The following is a 20,758-nucleotide window of genomic DNA, read 5'->3' as shown; positions in this document are numbered from 1 at the left end:
TTAACGACAGCCAGAGTCTCTGAGGCCGCACAGAAATCAAACGCCGTATCATGACGTTGAGCTTTGGCAGGTTTCTGCAGCCAGGCCTCGATTTGGTTGAGCTGTATTTGTATGCAGTCATTTCAAAAAAGGTCTTTCTCAGGATGTTTAATTACACTGTTCATTCATAAAGTGTGATTTCTTTCTTTATCTCTTTCTTTTTTATAATATCCAACCAGACAGGATGGAGAAAAGGAACTGATACATTGCTAATAGCACCCATTATCACAGAAACTAAAGGCCCCATTAAATGGCACACAGCAGAGAGATGAAAGCCTGCACAGATTGCACTGAGAGAGGAGCTGTAATCCTGCACCGCTATAATCAACCGACCTGCTGAGTTGTAAGCCGACGTGTTTTTAACACCGACAGCAGACGGTCACTTCTCACGCCTGAAGTGGGCCGAGATGAAACAGAAGGAGAGAGAGGGAAAGACAGAAAAGCTTGCTCTGGTTCGTTTGTGTTTTTGGTGAATAACTCAATTCTTTTCTCTTTCTTTGAATGGCTGTGTGTCTGTGAAGCCTAATCACAAAAACAAAGGGGCTCCAGCTAAGCCAGCAAGAAAGAGGAAAAGCAGGAACCTGGTTTTACTGAATTAATGAACCTGGACTAATTAAGCGTTGAGCTAATCTCAGCCCTTTGACAAACGGGTCATATTCAGTGTTCAGCCTAAAGCCAACTTCAGTCTAATTAGTTCTGAGAAGTAAAATATTTGCTTTTCGTCTGTAACTTGTTACTGAAATGACCTGAAGCTAAAAATCTGCATTTTTTAACAGGATTTTAAAAACACCAAAGAAACTCAGTCACGTTGTTGTTGTTGTAATGAAAACAGGAACGGCCGTGGTTTGCAGTTTTCCATAAAATTATATAAACTGTAAGCTGTTCTTCAACGCCATCACATAGCAACAATGTGGGTCTCCATAGAAACTGAATCAAACTTAAACCAAAGGATCTTGTTCTCTCATCTTCTGCGATAATAATTCTGTAAATAGTTGTGGATATTTTTGGAAAGGTGGTTCCTTGTTTGCTGGCACACGTTTCCTGCCCTCAGATGTTCTCCTTTAATTACACAGCAATCAAATCTATAAAAACAAAAGGATTATCAACTGAGGACTTTGTTGCTGCAACAACCACAAGACTGATATTAATTGTTGTACTCAGAAAGAGCTGTTGAATCATAAATGACTCACTCCTGAGAGATGTATCATTTCCTGAGGGAAACGTGCTCTTTGTCAAGTTGCTACCTTTTTGTTTTTTTTTTCCTAGAAAATAAAACTATACTTGTTTTATTATAATATCGACTAAACATATCTTCAATCTTGCGACAGAATATTTGGTAAAGAAGATTTTGTTTGATAGAAGCATAAACATGGTGTCTCACTCAGAACACTGTGAACTCCAGCCAGCTGTCATGTTCACGTCATTTAAATGGAACCATCATTAAATAATCAAACTTGAGTTATACTGAAGGAAACTTGCACCTAGAGTCTGTGAGCTAGAGAGAAGTGAAGGCATTTTCCCATAGATTTCAATACAACTGACTCCTTTTTAAGCCCTCTGATGGTCTTTAGATAGACTACAGGTTCAGCTTTACGATCTGTCTAGTTGCACCGGAACCCAAAACTTCCATTTAACTGTGCAACTCTGAATTTTGCTGCCGTTCTGTTTTTATTGTCGACGTATTTTCACATTCTTGTTACAAAAATTGTTGCTCCACAAATTTTTTTTTTTTGGAGCGGACTAATTCTTGGGATGGAAAGTTGATTGCTGAAAATAAATTTTTAGGGATTAAGTGGGCCGACACGAGGCTTCACCAGAACGACCCGGCTCTGATCTGCCGGATCTACGGTGTCGCTGATTTTCTAATCCAGCAGCATCCTGAGTGTGAAACGCTCTGTGATTAGATAGTTCGGCTGAAGGTCAACAGGCCTCCGAGTCCTGGCAGCCGGTCAGAGAGCGGAGTAATATTTAGCATCATTTCATCAAAATAAAGCCGTCCGATTCAACATGGCTGTGGAGATTCATTATGTTGTCAGAGACGGAGAATGTCAAGTGCTCTTCATCCTGTTGGTGTCTTTGAACGACGGCCTCTCCAAATGAACTGCTCGGGTATTTTTTGATGAACACGTCAGCTCTCTGTCACCGGCTCGACTCTGCCGTTGTTTTTTTGTTTTCACAAACTCCCCCGGCGTTCAGATGACGCCATTTCCTCCGCTGTGAGTCCCGCTGCTGTCTGCCAAGCCAAAGGTCATCAGCTGCTCATGAGAGCGGGGACAGTTGGAGCTCCGTAAAACAGCTCCTTCACAAGAAAGTCATATTTCCTGACAAACAGGAGGCAAAAACATCCTGAACAGTCAATGCTCATTAAAAAAATCAACCTGTTCATTTTAATTCTGATGTCCTGCTGTTTCCTGTTTTATTCTATTGCATCGCATTCGGTTCCTTCATAATTTACTAGATGGGAGCATAAATAATTCATCCAATGCTGATTTACGACTTAAATTAATTTCTAATTGTTCCAGAGTTTCTTTTTGGTGTTTTTCTGTTTGTCGTGCCCCGAGCTGAGAACGAGTTCAGTTGGAGTCAGCTGAACATTCAAAAAACTGCTGATTGTCGTCGTCATCTCAGACTGAGACACACCGTTTCTTTTTTTATTTTATTTTTAATTTTTTTGTCCTCACAACACAACCGAAACGTCAGCTGAGCTCTCGGGGGACAATAAACCGAAGATGCAGGCCTCAGATTTGTGTCTGCATATCAGCCGGCTAATGGCACCGTGCGCTCCAACAGCAATGCGAGCGCTAAGATTAGCCTGCTGCGGGAATTGAGGATGAAGTCATGCAGGTCAAGCTGAATCTACAGTCTCCAGAGAGGAAGCTGGGGGGGAAGACGCATTTTAGTCCATGGCAACAACACAACTAATAACACAGCGATGAAAACACAAATCATTATCTTGACTAAATTGTGGGACCTTTTTTCTATTTCTGGCATCGAGTCAGGTGAACTCCTGACACATGAAGTTATGATGTCACCACACCAGCTGTGGGGTTTTTGTTTTTTTTTTTATTTTATTTGTGGCACAGTGATATAATTACCTTCTGTTATGAAGTCTTCTCATGCTGCAGCGCCGACCTGAGGGGCTTTTACAGGAATCATCTGTCTGCTGAGGAGCGTGAAACACGCAGAAAAGTCTCGGTTCATTAAACACATGAAGCAGCGGTTGTTGTCCAACACATCATTTTGCTCTGCTGTTCTGGTGGAGTCTTGACCATCTTGCTTCAGTAACGTTTCGTACCCTGGGTGGAAAAGTTCATCTTCTTTTTTTGATGAAACAGATATTTTAGATTAAAAGGTCATTCCTCTGTTTTGAGACTAGATTGAAAGTGAATGTGTTTGAAAATGTACTGATTTGAAATCCTTTCCCGGCAGAACTACAACAGTCTCCTGATCTGTTTCTCCTTAAGTGATTTTTTTTTTTTTTTTTTGGGGGGGGGTCTGATGCAGTCAGACATCATGGTTTGAGCACAGGTAAAGGCTTGGTTATGGCTGGGGAAGGACTTTGCTTTGGATAGAAAGAGGAAGGTTTTGGTTCTCATCGTAGTGGCTAATGTTGGTCTCCAACATGGTCTCCAACTCCAGCTGATCGGGTGTTACACAGAACAGTATGCTACTTCTTTAAATTTAAAAACTGTAAGCTTGGTATCTTTCATTTTAAATTTTGTTGGAGTGACGGGGAAGAAAGAGAATCACTGAACTAATTAGACTGGATATCAGGAAAAGTAACGACAATACAACTGCAGGTTTGTCAAACACCTGGCCTGATAGGGTTAGGGTTAGTCCGTCATAAAACAAAACAGAAATAGAAAGATTCCTTAAATAAATGCTTTTAGCTGGGCTTTAAGATGTAAGCCTCACGATCAATTATGTCTTTTCACAAGGCAATTTTCATCCGCAACGTTTTGACCACTTATGTTTGCAGCAACAACAACAACAACAACAACAACAACAACCCTGCGCTTTTCTCCACAACCGGTAATTTTCTGTCTTTGTGACGGCATTGGGAGCTCTGCGATATGTAATCCAGGTATCACAGTGTGGACGTGGACGTCGCAGAACAATGTCTCACTGGGGCAGCAGGTAATGGGTGAGAACACAATCACGTTGTTATCTGAAGCATGAGCAGGTTGCACTCTGCTGAGTGATTTGATTTGTTTTTCAGAGACACACACACACACACACAAAAAAAAAAAAAAAGCAAGCGGTGCAGTCTTTGTCGCTCATCCTGAACAATATGACAGCCAAATCACACACAATTTTCACCTCTGCAGAGCAGGGGGGAGTTGATTGACATTTTGAATAAGTGGACAATGTTGTTGGATGCTGCAGAAGATTTTCCTGCTTCTCCAAACTGTTTTTATTATTAGTGTGATTTATGAAATGTACAATTAGACTCAGGGCGACATCAACAGAGACGACAGTTGTTCTGGTTTAAGTGTTTTTACGACACAGAGGCGGCTCTTCGGTTTGATGCAGAGCTATAGATGCTATCTCAACTTACACAAAAGGTTACAGACGCGTTGAAACTAATAAAAGGGGGTGACTGATATCACTGTAACGTTTGAACAGCTCACCAAGAAGCTCTGTGTGTGACTGCAGACGGAGATGGTGCGACTTGTCTCGCCTTCCTTTGCAGATGAAAGTGTTCATCGCTCCCTCAGTTTTAACGCCACACATCTGAAACCTTTAGAGAAGAGCCACGACCCCGAAGGCTCCGTGCGATCTGCTGTAAAATAACAGGAACAGATTTTACTCACTGTTAATGAAGCTATTTTAAAAGCCTGAACTTGAATGTTTGTTCTACCATCAAACTCTCCAGTCAGTCTGATCGATCCGGCTGCTTTTAAACCTGAAACACCGGAAACTTTGTACTGCTGCTGCTTAATAACACATTGTTGGAAGAGGAGAAATGAGCTGATATTTTAGAAACGACCTAAAAGGGTTGATGCAGCAGATGGACCTCGATTACCTGCCCACAAAAAGCGCTTTTAAATAGATCCTCGGAAAAATGCAGTTTTTAGAGCATCCAGGTGGACGATTTAACATTTCATGACACCGGAGGGGAAAGGGAGACGTTGTGTTGATGTCATTCCTGCAAAGATGTTGCACTGTTTAATATCAGGAAGATCTGCATGTTTCCAAAGCGCTTGCCATCGATGGTACGGAGCCTGGTGTGTTCAAGGACACAATCCTTTGTCATCAACGCATGAACAGCGTGTTGTGTATGTGAATAGCTGGTGATTTCAGAAATAGTTTGAGGTCACAGACGGCTCCCACGCTCTGTTCTCGGTCTCTGCAGGTCTCGCTGTACTATATGCTCATTTTTCATTTCATTGATTCCAGCGCACACCAAAGTTATCTTTGGTTTGTGTTCACGCTCCGAGAAGCAACAATATTGACTGCTGCGGTGCCAAATCAACTCAAAGTTGAGTTTACGCTCACACAACGCACACAGACACGCACAGCTGAGCCTCTTTGGCACCTGAAACACATTTTCATCAGGAGTTTGACAGATGATGAAAATCATGCATCAGTTTCTGAGCTTCACTGCAGAACAGTCGAGGCTCTGAAATGTGTGATTGCGCTCTCCCACCGCTGCTTTTGTGATTTTGTTAATTAGTTAGTTACTTTTAATGCAAAATAAATTATTAAAGATCAGATGATTGGATCCAAACAGCGTTAAAACTGGAGCCACATTTTGGGTTTTGAAGTCGTTATCAGTTCTGTCAAAGAGACACTTCACATCATTGAAATGATCAACACTTTATCCACAATTAAAAATACTACAGAAGTCTTTATCCCTTCGTCAGGATAGTTATGACCTAACCCTAACCCTAACCCACTGCCTGCTGCTCAGTCCCATGTGTAAAGCAACGCTAGTCCTGCAAAATAGGAAGGGAGGGGCAAACCTTTGAACATGCAGAGGTGAGCAGGGGCATTAAAATGGCACGGCCACGTTTAGCTGTCTGGATGTCAGACGCAGATCGGTCTGAGCTTCCTGCCTGTTTTTAACGTCCGGCCAACATCAGGTGGACTCACCGGGCTGTACGTGTTGGCACAAGCTCCACCCGCTCCAATCTGCTCCGGTGAATCCTCAATCAGCTCTCAGCACGGGCCTGTGATAATAGGCGGAGGAGCCATTCACTGTTTATGCATATTTTCCTATAGTTGTGTTGTGTGTGTGTGTGCAACTACGCCAGTCTGTACGTTTACCTCAGAAAGGATTTGAGCTCTTTGTCCACCACAGCAAAGCAGCTGTAATCATCGCTGCCGGCTGCACATTACCTTGTTGCTGTTGTATCGACCTCTGTGCCGGGCTGCTGGCAGAGTAATATACTTTTCCTGCCACAACCGGTCAGCTTATGAGGAAAATTAGATGATCAATCTCGTTTACTCCTCCCACACTCATTCAGATTCTTAATTCATCACAGGCTGGATGGAGCACACCGAATGTTTGCCATTTGGAGAACCCCAGTCTCCCGTTAGCCAAAACGCCGATTTAAAAGCAAAGGGATAATGAGGGTGACTCTCGTTAACTCCGGGGCTTTTGTCTTTCTGCTGATGCAGGTGATGTCTAATTAATCTCATCAGGAGTGCCACATAACCGAGACCTGCCAATAACAAACAAAGAGCGTTTAAATTACTCTGATGACAAAGGCTGGAAACAACAGCTGCTCACTTTGTGCGATAATGTGAAAGAGCTTGTTTGTCTGCCTGCACGGAAATAAAGACCGCGTCGGTTTTTATTCAGAGAACGCCTCCCACAAAGTATTCACCCCATTTTGGTGTTAACCATAGAGTAAACAGAGGCTCTTATTACTTATTACAGCTCAGTCCTCGCCAGTAAAATGTTAAAATGCCAGCGAATGTGCAGAAGCAGGATTCAGATGGTTATTAGCAGACCTTGTTGTGGTGGTTTCAGGTCAATTTCTTCAAACAGCAGAGTAGGAGGGATCTTGTCCTGCAGATCAATGAACGTCAAGTGAAATAATGATTCTGGTTGTACATCTTTGTCTTAAATCACACAACTGGCATTTATATTTAGATAAAAAAGCAAATCGGAGCAAATCGGCCTTCAGGATTGTCTGGACTCGAGTCACCGGGTTCATTTCACCGAGCAGCAGCGAACAGCGCACTTTACTAAAATAATTACAGTTTTGTGCTTTTCCACTCAGTCACGGCTTTTGCCCAAGTCTCATTTACAGTGGATGTGAGATGCGAAGTAAAAAAAAAAAAGGGTGACGTTTGCGCAATGTCCAGCACTGTTAATGCACCGCTGATTGGAAATGTGCAAGGAAGTAAAGCGGATGTACATGAGAGCATTAGCAGCCACAGGGCGACACCATAAAGAGCGTTGGAGTGGATATACACAGTTCACATGTGGTTTGAAAACAAACCGTCGGCGGCTTACAAACCTCCATGAAATGACTTGATGCACTCCTTTTGTTGTCGTTAGATCAATTAGTTTAGCGCTGGAACACAATCTGACTCTCGTGCATCATCTCTGTGTCTCTGTCTGTGTAGCAGAAGGTTTTTAAATATGCAGGAATATTTTGCCCCTTTTGGAGATGCTTCTCAGTATGTACTGCACTGTTTGTTAATATTTTCCATCTCTCACTTTGTACTTGAGATTATTATTTATTTTAGTCTTCTACAGTTTTTAATCTATAAGGTAACATATTGAACAAGATAGACGAACAGCTGACATTTTGTGTTCTAGCAAAGATGATTTAAGAAAGACTTCAGATTTCTGTCTGCCAGTAAAACCCAGAGACTCTGAGCAGCATCTGAAGCTCACATTTCTGACCTTGAAAGGTCGAAGGAGGTTTTCTCCGTCAAAGACAGAACTCAGTCTTTTTTTTTCCCCCAGAATCTGCAGTCTTAGAGATAAAAGGTTTCTTTGAAATTGACATTTGATTGTGAAGCACCAGGGGACCTGAGAGTCTTCAGGAAAGACTGAATGCTTGGCCTTTTTGAAACTGGAGCAGTGAGGAAAGGCAGTCTGCGATGGCAGAAGGTTAAAACTGTATCTCCGGCAGGTAAATATCTGCAGGTACAGTCTCTGTCGCGGCTGACTCGATGACAAAAACATTTACTGTCCTTGATATTTACGATTGGCAAAAAAAACATCACTGATGTGATTTCCAGTTGGATTTAGAGACGACGTTTGTGCGATGCAGTTTGGCAGCCGTAAACTGGCCCACTCAAGTCAAGTCAGCATTAGCATATAAAGACTTAGTCATGAACCGGCTTTAGTATAAAAATGCAGTGTTGGTCTGTTCAGCGTCAGTTCTTCGCTTTGGATGTTTTTCATTGTTACAAACTGAATATTATTATTATTATTATTATTTACAGGACAGACATATTACTGAGAGAGAGCAGCCATTACTCGCCTTCTCCACAGAGTAAGTCACAAGTCACTTTCAGTTTGAAGGATTTCTGGATGCCGTTGCGTTAATTTTTTATTTCTTTTGTACCATTTATAATCCATGGAAATGCAGATAGAAGATCAGAATAAAGGGGTGAGTAATGTATCTTTATTTATTTATTTATTTAACCAAAGAATTATATTTAAAGATTCTGGATCATTAAAACCTTCAGCACCAACCAAGTGACGACCCACAGTGACATCACGCATCGGTTCTCGTTTTGGAGTTTGTAATTTAGTCTTCTGAAACCAGAAGAAACTGACAGGAAGTCGGCGTTTGCCGTGTCCTAAAGCGTACTTTTGGTTCTATTGGACCACAATTTAAAAAATGAAAACATCACATTGTACTGAAGGAGGCTGAGACCCAAAACTCATCATGAAAATGTTTTAGTGAGGTAAAATTAGAGATGAATTATTCCCTTTTGTTTCAGGTTCAAGGCAGTTCAGCTTCACCGTCTTTGGCACCAACAGACATAAGAAATGTTTTTTTTTGTACGATGTGTATTTTGTGGGGGGGCTTTGAAGATGATTAGCTCTTCTATAACATCAGCCATCAGCCGTTTAGCTCCAGACGGTCAGAACTGAGGAATCCTCTCGTATGAAAAGGGAAACGTCTCCAGCTCCGGTCCAGCTGGCCCGGATTCAGCTCTTCTTGGACAGTTATAAATCGCACAGCTCTCTGCAGCTCTGTGCTGCGTAAGCTCAGTCAAAACAAAACCGACACGCCGTCTGGATGATGCAGCAGTGCACGTGGAACGATGATTCTGTAACTTTGTTTGATTTGACAAAGACCACGTCGCTTCATATCCGTCAGAATGGAATCAGAAAAATATCATTTAAGCACACGATCAGGAAGATTTTTGTTTCTTTGTTTTGTTGGCGCAGGACTCAAATCTATATTTGTTCTGAGTCATCATCTTCTGTTGTTGTTAGTCAGCCAACGAGAACGTGGTTCTCTCTAAAGACATGATAACTCAGTGTGCTTTATGATTTCATGATACACTTTCGACTTTGAACGAAAATTCAGCCTGCATGCTTCAGAAAATGAAAACACTGCACTTGAAATTGATATACGTGTTTTCACTTTCCATTTAGTCCAGCTCAGGTAGATCGACAAAAGAATAACAGAGCACAGTTTCAAGGTAATGCTGAGCCATGCACACACACACACACTCACACACACACACATATCATACATCCATAACTAGGCTTGTTATAGATAAGATTGTATTTTTGGAGATTGATTGTATTAAGATTGTTATCTTAACTTCATATGGAACGATGTACGCTAAACACAAGACATCACAGACTTGGTGGTGAACCGGAAACAAATGACTGTTTAAATCGTAAAGAACACGAGGCGGCATGGCAGCATTTGCTGGAGTGGTGATAAACATCCACTGTTTCGAGCCAAGCCCTCCTCCTCCCATCATCATCATCATCATCATCATCATCATACCTCATGATAGCATTTCCCACCACTTGTCTAAAATTGGACACCCTGGTGAGTCTGAGCCAGCCTACAGCAACCTCCCCCTCCTCTCCTCCTCCTCTTCCCTCCCCCCCTCAGCCGGGTAACCCACCGGACTAATATGAACCTTTATGTGACTCTGCAATCAGAAGACTGAGACTATTCCCCGTTTAAAGGCTGGAAGGGAAGCGCGGCTTTCTGCACGCCGGTTGCCATGGATTCCTCTCAAAAGCATTTGGTATAATGGCACATCCCACTTCTGATGTCAGTGCCGGAGGAAAGGGTGGGTGAGGAGGAGAAGCAGTTGAAAGAGGGGAAGGAAGGGAAGAGAAGGAGGGAACGAGGGAGGAGAGGAGTTGGGGAAGTATGGGAGGGGGGTGGAGGATGCAGCCTGTTGCTCATGATCATCTAATAAGCTCCTCTTACTCCAGCAGCCTCACGCCTGTGCAGAGATGGGGCAGAGTTAAAGGAGGCGGCAGCAGGAGCAGTTCATGTTTTCCCTTCATGTGTGTTCTTCTCCGAGCCTCCGACAAACTAACAGCTCCCCGTGAGGTGATCCGGGAGGAGCAGTGAGTATTTCTTTTGCATTATTCATTCATTCAAACTTCAGCTTTTTCTCACACTTTTGTTAGTTGTTAGTTGTTTTGACAGGGAGTGAAAGCGCAGGGACTTTGACTTCATCTGCAGCTGGATGTGCAGCAGGGTTGTTGGATTGTGTGTTTACTTTGTGTTACTGTAGCTCTCAGCCCCTGATGCTGTAAAAAGAACCACATCTGTGTGAGTATGCAGTGCAACCTTGAAGGAAAAATCAAACAACAACAACAACAACAAAAGGTCATTAAGATTAAAACCAACACTTTATATCTACATATACTTTTTTTTAATCCATCTACAGTATGTGTTGAACAGATGATAGTGATTTGCATACTGGAAACGCTGCATGTACACCATGGAAACAAGGCTGCAGCTACATTACGCTGTGTTATGATCTGTCAACATTTACTGATATCTCATCAGAGACAAGGTCCAGTGCCGGAGAGAGGCAGTTTTTCTGCCTCTCCACAGGCAGGGATCACACACACATAAATGTAAAATCACATATATTCAGATAAAAAGCACTTCGTCGTTACAGCAGCATAGAGAAAATATAAAGTGGCAGTGATACTGATAAATGATAAATGTGGATATAATGTTTGCAGCTGCAAATGAAAACTGATGGAGGAGAAACTTTTGAGTCTGGCGGCCACTTTATCTCCTCGAACAGTGATTCATGGTGTTTTAGTGACTCCGTGAGCGATTCATTTTGGAAACAGCACACCGCCTGAGTTGTGTTGATGTGAGATTGTGGAACCATAATGCAGTTATGAGTCCACAATGCAAATGCCTTCCTCTGACTTTGGATCAGTGTTATATGATACGTAATAGATCATCCTCGCTCCCTCCTCCAGGTAATTGTGACCATAATGAGATGAACTAATGACTTTTTTTCCTCTTCTAATAGCTAATAGTGGCTGTCTGATTCTCCTCCACATAGAGAGACTCACAAAGTAATTATAAAATGCTATTCCCAGGTGTCTTTAAGTGTGAGGTACCTGAGATAGAGATCCTGAAGTGTTGTTAAGGCAGATCGAAGCGCTGCAGTCCCGCCAGCGTCTCTGTTTCCCACAGAGATCTCCAGTCAGGGTTCAGACTCCACACCAATGGAGTGATAGATGGAGCGATCCCCCTTCATATCCCGTTTCATCTGAGCCATTACAGAACTGTTTTTAAGAGTCTACCACTTTCCCACCCCCATTTGCACCACGCTTGAAAGCCGTGACTTGTTTTTATTCAGTGACAGGAAAGCTCTAATTTTCTGCACTCAAAACGAAGCATTTCAAGTCCTCACCATCGACCGCGTATCTTATTTCTTCAAGCAGCTTTGTGTCACATCCATCTAACTGTGTGGCAGTTTGTCTTCTCCACTTATTCCATTTCATCAGCTGAAGTACTTCCTCACTCTAACTGTGTCACCTCATCCCACCGGGACCTGAGGTCTTTTGAAACGCTCCGTCTGAAGGTCTGCACCCGTATGAGGTATACCTGGCTTCTCTTTAATCAGCTGTCTAAACGTTGACAAGGTGGCCAAAAGACTGCAGCTCAGCAGGAAAATGGCATCAAAAGACGAAAAGTGTCGGTTAACACACACACAGACGGAGCAGAGGACTTAATGTTATGCAATCTTTATGTAATCAAGTTAGTCTAGCACTCATAAATGGTGAGAGGAAACAATCATCCACTCAAACAAGAAAAATTCCTGCGATGAAAAATACACCCTGAATTTGTTTGCATAGGTGCAAAGTGGAGGGGATGAATCAGGGGCTGAGGCATAATGTGGAGCGACGGTGCAGAAATGTGGGGATTTGGCGAGCCGGCTCAGACCCCGTCTGGGGGATAGAGCGCTTTAAGAGGATGGACAGCCAGGGGACGAGCTGGGAAATAACGGGGGGAGTGACAATGACAGAGGTGTGATTCTTGTTTGCTTAGAGTTATGGAAACGTTTCACTCAAGGGCTGCTCGAGAGGTTACTGTCTTTGTCGAATTCAAGATGGGTTTGTGTTATGTTGACAATAAGTGATGGCTATAAAGAGAAAATTAATATAATTGTTCTCTTTTTATTCAATCCAAAGTGAACGCACAACCCGGGGAGTGTCTATTCACACAGAGCTGCCTTTATCGTCTTGGCCTTGATCGGCTCATTCTCATCATTCTTTTTGTTTAAGATAAGTGCTTCCTCAACATTAGATGAGCTTCGTTGCCATGGTTATAATAATAGGATGGTTAATTATGTCACGGATGATCTAAACAACCTGGGCTGTTTATTTTATTCGTTTGTTTGCTTGAAAGAGACAACTCATGTCAAAGAAGATCATTCAAAACGGACGTAAGCATGCTAGATTTTCAGAAAAGTGCTAATTTACATCCGCAGATCGGTGAGCAGACAACACAAAACTAAAGAAAAGGCGTCGCAAGTCAGAAATGACACAAGTAAAAAATGGAAATCTTGTGTTTTGTGGGCTCATCCTGACTGAAGACTGGAAGAAGAAGTCAGATTGTACTGAAGAATGATTTCAGTCTTTAACAGGGTGTGGCTGCTCAACTCCACCTTTTCCTCCAAGTGTGGCTTCTTCTGGTTTACAAAAACAAAAAATAAACTAATGGTTGACGTCACGGTGGGTTGAAACGTGTTTCATATTTACAGGACAGCCCCGTGAAGAATTAAAGTAAAAATTTCAACAGATTTTTCTACACTCTTCGTGTGGATTCTGCGGATATCACAACGGATTGTTGTTCAATGAAGAACTGATGCATTAGATGGATAAATCAGCTCTGATTCGCTCCTTAATGCACGTGAGCGTTGCATCCAGGTTGAAAACGGAATGGTTAACAGAACAGCAAATAAACAGGCCATTAGTGCAAACACAGCTCGATATTGAAGCCTGTTTTTCCACAGAAGATTGTGGCGGACTGCAGATGAGAGTTAGGGGGAGACAGTTACTGCCCTGGAGGTGCAGCTTTTTCCAGGGTTTTCTGCATGTATGCATTAAAACCGCCCACCTCCAACGAAAAAGAGACATCTTTGTTTACAACTATTCCTGCCGGAGTTACTGTAAGGAAAGGTCTTCTGGGGGAAACTGCTCCTGGCATGCCTGACTGTTTCAGTGTTTAACCAGATTTCAGAGAGAAACAGAGGGACTCCGGTCTTGGCAGCTCTTGTGGTTTAGGTCCATTTCTGGAAACAGAAGCTCTTAAAGTCCATTAGAGAACAGCGAGCTGTTAAGGGAATAGGAAGGGAGTTGGTTGTTGGTGAGAACAGAGGGACATCATACGGTTTGGCCAGAGAGGCAGAGAACACGAGGACAGCAAACATTCAGAGATGCATCATTGTTATATAAATAGTCCGTGTCTGTGTGATGAGAAAGTAAAAAGAGAGGTGTGAACGCTTGTTACACACTGCTGGATGTTTCCTTCGTTTAAAGTCCCCGAGGCTCAGACGTACCGATCGCTCATCAGATGACCGTCTGTTTGTGTTTCACAGACGGTGTCAACTAGAAGTGTTTAATTCAGTGGCAGATTGGAAACACATGTTTCCAAGTCTGCAGCCATAAATAGTCATTATTAATAAATGAGCTATTCATTTCTCTTTGTAGGACACGTTGCTGCTTCACTCATGTTAATATTTAAATACCAGATTTCCTCCAATCAGGACTGCAGCACGTGTCTCTGCAGACATGTTGGTAACTTTTCTTCTGTTTTTTTTTAATGCCTGTAGTGATGGTGATCATTATTCCTCTCATTTAAATCATCTCGATCGATACTGGTGCTACTGAAGCTCTCCGAAGACTGTTGAAGAGGGCGCAGTGGGGGAAGGCGTGCACAATGCAGTCAGATTCACAACCCGGTGACTCACCAGGCAATCTGGAGAACATGCCCCGTAGCTTAGCTGCGATAACGCTGGCACAGAGAGAGGCCAGACCTCAGCCGATCTGGTGGGGAGAACAGGCTCCGCTGTCTTTGTAGTGTTTCATCTCTCCTTCCAAGATAGAGTCCGTCCCTCAGAGGAGGCATCTGAGGAATAACAGATCAGAGAGGAGGAAAAAAAAAAAACAAAACAAAACACAACAAGAGTGTAAAAAAAAAAAAAATCGGTTTAAAGGCAAAGTGAGGGAATCCAACAGCCTCAAGGGGGTTAAGTGTGATTTAATCTGGTAGGAGAGTGGTGTAGGCCTGTGCACGTCCACACTGGTGATGCATTGTAGGCGTATCGATTACCTCCGCCGCTTGGGAGGGCGGGAGTGTGAGAGTTCATGGATTCATAGCAGCAGAAAGGAGCAATTGGACAATATTTTTTTTAGAAATAATTTTCATTCTCGTGTTGTGGTTCTGTTAAATGTGCCATGTGTTGGTTTGGAGTTTGGACTTTCAGTATATAGAAAGAAGCCTGAAGACCTTTTAATTCTTCTTTCTGTCGGTCACTACGATTCGACAATTGTGAATGCAGCCATGTCGAGTGTCGGAGAGACGAGCTCAGGGTGAGTTTGCTCTAATTTCATGGGCGCTGGATGCTGCTGACTGTAATCAGCAGCTCACAGAGGCTGACAGCGCAGGTGCCTAATAACCATTCAGCGACACATTCACATCCCCGTTTTAGAAGCCGAGGCCTCCTTCCTGACCCAGAAATGGTGCTGCAGCAAATCCTGACACTGACATCTTAATTCCCGACTGTCTAACCTGCCTCCCCCTAAATGACTGTAATTGATTAAATTAGTTTGAACACAGGCCACGAGGTCCTCGCTGCACTGGTGACGTACAGTAAACATTTCTTTTTTTGATATTGTTCTCTGCTGACAGTTTTGCTTGAAAAAGATGCTGATTGCTGAGAACAAAGCGTCTGTGTTTGTTTTTGGGGTCTGACAGAGTGACTGCAAGTCAAAGCGTGAGCACATGAGCGCAATGATTGCATTAAAAAAGAAAAACACACAGATTTTTCTCTGTTTAAATATAGAACAGTGAATTATCTAACAGCAGCCATTATTTATAATTCCCAGAATGCTGCGGATAACAGATGTTCGTGCACACTGCGGGGAGTAAAAACTGTTAGCCCTTAATGTGCAACGTATGTAGCTCCGTCGCCATGTTTAATGGTGCATAAATGACATATTCATACAGCGTTTGCATTACAACGGCTTCAAAAAGAAGCTTAATTTAATTTTCTCTTTGTGCCATCGGGGGAGTTGGAGAACTGATGATTCTTAAAAAGATTCTGCGGACTCCAAAGTTGGCCTCTCGGCTCTGATACTTAGGAGAGATGTTTTGCAGTATGAGACGGTTGTAAGAGTAAAAGCTGCTGGTATTTCAACAGCACGGGTGCAATGATGCCTGAGTTTGACATTCATGATCCATGAAACTGAGCAGATCGACGCCGCTGGGAGCTACAGTGCAGCCCCACAGATGATCAACTGTAACTGAAAACAAACGGTGACAGCTGGCCAGAAACAGGAAAGCTCCAGCTGAATTAGTTTGAACCTGGTTCAGTGATTTCCTGGAGTCTTTTCATCGGGCTAGCTGTTCCCCTACAGTCCTTATGCTAAGCTAAGCTAATTGACAGCAGCTGTAAGGAAACACTGTCAAACCAACTCTGTCACCTTTAAAAAAACTGCATTGACCATCAATTCACTTGGCCACGTGTGAATACCTTTTTTTTTTTAGCATTAAAGAGTTCAACGTTTTAAATGAAACCTTTGATGTGAATGAAAAAAGGTTGACTTTTGTTTTGTACAAGCTTTGTTGGAGTGTCCTTGTCAGGTGGAATATTTCCAGCGGCGCTCCTGCTTTCATTACATTTCTCCAGTGGGTGGGTTGTTTACATTGTGTTAGACTTTCATATAGTGACAAGAGGCCATTAGAATTAAAATGCAAATAATTCATAAGTACCTCCACAGCAGCATTACTCTCTCTCGGGTGAAAGGATCACCCACTCCACTGTGTTTTTAGTGGCTGAGAAATGAGTCTGTTCCTTTTAAAGTGAAAAATAAAAGACATTGATCTGTTTGTTTTGCGTTTTCCCCTCTGAAGGCGACAGCGTGCTGGTGCCAGATTGAGCTCAGGAATGTGAGCGGGCCAGTAAAGATGGCCCTGCTGGCGGGTGATGGCTCCGACTACGACTACAGCGCCCTGAGCTGTGCCTCCGACACCTCCCTCAACCGGCCCCCCGCACAAGAGGAGGAGGCCAGAAAGGGGGCTTTCTACAAGAGGGCCCAGCGCGCTCCTGAGCTCGGCGCCATCCGTGACGACTCTTGCCTCTCTGGAGCCCGCAGACACCACGCCATCATCAATGTGGGCGGCCTGCGTTACCAGCTGCCTTGGACCACCTTGGAGGACTTTCCCCTGTCCCGTCTGGGCCAGCTGCACCTCTGCAGCAGCTTCGACGAGATCATGTGCATCTGCGACGACTATGACGTCACACACAACGAGTTCTTCTTCGACCGCAGTCCCTGTGCCTTCCGGACCATTCTGACCTTCCTGCGGGCGGGTAAGCTGAGGTCCCTCAGGGAGATGTGCGCCCTGTCCTTCAGGGAGGAGCTGCTCTACTGGGGGGTCCCCGAGGAGAACCTGGAGTGGTGCTGTCGCCGGCGTCTCCTGCAGAGCGTGGAGGAGTTCGAAGCCATGGAGAGAGCGGAGGAGGAGGAGCTCCTGGAGGACCTGCTGGTCTCAGAGAGCGGCCACGGCGGGCCTGCGGCCGAGTCCAGAGTCGGCCGGTGCATGAGCAGGCTGAGGGACATGGTGGAGAGGCCTCACTCGGGCCTCCCTGGGAAGATCTTCGCCTGTTTGTCGGTGCTGTTCGTCACCATCACTGCCGTCAACCTGTCCATCAGCACCATGCCTGCCATGAGGGAGGAGGAGGAGGCGGTGAGTTCAAAGACACTTAACAAGTCAAAGTCACTGCCTGGAAAACCAAGTTGATGAGATCTGACGATGCACAGAAATGTGCTCATGTAAGAGAAGATCATCTAAAGGGCCCAAAGTTGACACATACATTTCTGGTTTTGCGAACCAAAAATCATCTTAATGCAGTTTTGCATCTGCTCTCTAAGGCTTTCTAAGCAACGACAGGTCAGTGAGCCAATCAGAAGAGAATCAATGCTCTTTTCTGATTGGCTGAGGTTTGTGTGTGTGTGTGTGTGTGTGTGTGTGTAACAATCACTGCAATTAGAATGATGGATGGTGGACGCTCATTTTAAGGTCCACTTCTGAGCATTTCTCTGTGGACTGAGACTTTGAATTCTTTCACACTATTAATGCAGAACATGAACCTGATTTATAATCAATAAAAATAATCAATCATTAAAAATAATCAATATCAATTTAAAACTGAATTCAAAAGCCAAATTGAGGAAAATTGCTGTGTTTTGCAGAAAAGCGATTGTGTCATGACTGACAGAGAGAGAGTTGTTTTACATAATTAGAAAAAATATCTGAAGTCTCAGTCTGCTTTCATTATTATGTCTGACCTCAATCAGCACTCTGGTCTCTTTAGTTAAATCAGAGGAAAATGTAATATTTCACTACAACAAGTTTTTAATTAATTTATTTTATTTAGATTTTTAAAAAATGTTATCTCCTTTTTTGGTGGAAATTGAGAGTGAGTGGAAAGCACTTTTACTTTCCATGTTTGAGTAGAATTTGGTGCAGCGGTTTTCACACAGACTACTTTCTCGGGAGCTTCAGGAAATCACTTGTACAGTTACTGTACGAGTGGCTGTGGGTGGACGGGAAAACGAAAGATATCAACTGTTTTCGTTTGACAGTAACTGCGAGCGGCTTTTCAAGCTGTTGACTCAAGTTTCAGTCCAGCGGGCCTTTTGTTCCAACTCTGTATGTCTCATTTAGTCATGCAGCTCCCTCAGTGTTGTAATGAGTTCAACACCGTCTCTTACAAAGTGGTTGTTTTTGTTTTTTTTAAAGACACGCAAACTCACACACACAATCTGTAAACTACAAAAAGAGGAAGAAAGCCACAGTATTAAATTTGCCCTGACACACTCTGCCTGACTGAATTGAGCTGTTTAATTAAAAGTGCCAAGACTCTCACTCTCAGCAGCTCTGATTCCTCCCTGCCAGACAACAAAGTGTTGCGTTAACAGACTCACCTGAGTTATCATGTGCTTGGACACTTTGCTCTTCTGGGGGAGTGTGTCAGGTAGTGATGCTTTTCTCTGGGATGGCCTGCTCTCACAGCCCTGAGCGACTCTAACCCCCCCCCCCTCTGACATGACCAGACTCTGGGAAAAGAAAAACATGTGATGAAAGACAAAAGGCTGATTTCATAGATATTCAGCAGCAGTGACTTTTATAAGTGCCATGATTGAGACTCTATAGGTCCAATTTCTAGAATAAATCAAAAGTCAACAGTATCTTTTAGAAAGCTGAATTCAGCGTCTGCACACAGCCAAGAATCTGAGCTATTGTGTGATATAAAATGTTAAAAGCATATTTTTCCACCACAGCTCCTAATATGTCCACAGTTATCTTTTGATCGACTCTGCAGCCGAGGTGGATTTCCTGTTTCTGTGGCTCCCTCTAGTGATCGCAGCGACCGCTCACACGTGCTCTGTTTCTGTGCTCACCAGGGCACGTGCTCCCAGATGTGCTACAACATCTTCATCGTGGAGACGGTGTGCGTGGCCTGGTTCTCCCTGGAGTTCAGCCTGCGCTTCATTCAGGATCGCAGCAAGCTGACCTTCCTCCGGCAGCCCCTGAACCTGATCGACGTGGTGGCCATCCTGCCGTACTACATCACCCTGCTGGTGGACAGCACCTCCAAGGGGGAGAAGCGTCTGGGCTCCGGCAGCAGCTACTTGGACAAAGTGGGCTTGGTGCTGCGTGTCCTCAGAGCCCTTCGCATCCTGTACGTGATGCGGCTCGCTCGCCATTCGCTGGGCCTGCAGACTCTGGGCCTGACAGCCCGCCGCTGCACACGGGAGTTCGGACTGCTCCTCCTCTTCCTGTGCGTGGCCATCGCCCTCTACTCCCCCTTGCTGTACTTGATCGAGAACGAGATGGCCACCACGCAGGAGTTCACCAGCATCCCAGCCACCTACTGGTGGGCGGTCATCACCATGACAACGGTGGGATACGGGGACATGGTGCCGAGGAGCATCCCGGGCCAGGTGGTGGCTCTGAGCAGCATCCTGAGCGGCATCCTCCTCATGGCTTTCCCCGTCACGTCCATCTTCCACACCTTCTCACGCTCCTACGTGGAGCTGAAGCAGGAGCAGCAGCGGCTGCTGCAGAGGAGGACGCACTTCCTGCTGCGGAGCCGCATGGCCGGTCTGGGCAGCAACCTCTCCCTGGACAGCGACATGCTCTTCCCCCTGGGGTCCTCTGACACCAGAGACATGGACGACTGAGACCCATTGGACGGGAGAGGAGAGCCAACAAAGAAAAACAGGGCAAAGTATCTGTGAGGTTCAAAAGCCAGAGAGAGAGTTTCAGACGAACTGAAAGATGGAGAGGAGCATCTCTGTGAAGAAACTACAGGAGGAAAAAAGGGATTTTTATTTAACTCTTCCCACAAATGCAGCCTTGCTGTGTAGCAGTGAACCTCAGACTCAACAAGAAGAATCCACAGAGGATGAGAAGACGCACATGAGCAAAAATAACAAAAACAAAAAGCATCATATAGTCACAGAATGCCAAATATAAGCTAATCACAACTACAATACCCATAATACCCATACCTCATTAAGAAAACGATCCCTGTAATCGTACCCGTATATTCAGATATATGTGATGTGAAATGTGTGAAGTGACATCAGAAATCACTGCAGATCACGAACACGACGACAAAGCTGTTACTGATTAGATGTTGTGATTAAAGGAAGATGCTCTCCGCTTCTGTTGTGTCACGAAGGTTAAATGGAAATTCTGTCTAAGCTAAACTGTAACCTTCAGTTCACCGATGATTTTCTCTGAATATAACTCTGGAAGCTCTTTCTAGCCCCCCCCACTCTGACACCGTCAGGCTCCAGATGTTAATTATGACGTGCTAACTGTCCTTCTCCGTCTCTGAGGTGGCTCCGTTTAGAGTTTTTAAAATACTTTTGAATATTTTGCGTTATTGTGCTTGCAATTTCTGCAGTCGCTGTGCGTAGCTGTTTATAATTTATTTCTCTCTTTAAAGGTGATTTAAACTGAAATGTGTCTTCTGTTTCACTGATGCC

At 44.0% G+C, this 20,758-nt stretch overlaps 1 protein-coding gene across 1 annotated transcript; it reads left to right on the top strand.

Annotated features, from left to right (window-relative positions):
• Positions 1-16,664: 16,664 nt before the first annotated feature.
• On the top strand, positions 16,665-19,945 carry kcng1 (potassium voltage-gated channel, subfamily G, member 1). Its single transcript, XM_029507140.1, has 2 exons — positions 16,665-17,444; positions 19,166-19,945. The coding sequence occupies exons 1-2, from the start codon at positions 16,665-16,667 to the stop codon at positions 19,943-19,945; spliced, it is 1,560 nt and encodes a 519-aa protein (XP_029363000.1).
• Positions 19,946-20,758: the final 813 nt, after the last annotated feature.

The sequence above is a fragment of the Echeneis naucrates genome, chromosome 7 (genome assembly GCF_900963305.1).
Source record: "Echeneis naucrates chromosome 7, fEcheNa1.1, whole genome shotgun sequence".
Lineage (NCBI taxonomy): Eukaryota > Metazoa > Chordata > Actinopteri > Carangiformes > Echeneidae > Echeneis > Echeneis naucrates.
Note: the sequence above shows the minus strand (reverse complement) of the source record. Positions and strands in the feature narration are given on the sequence as shown.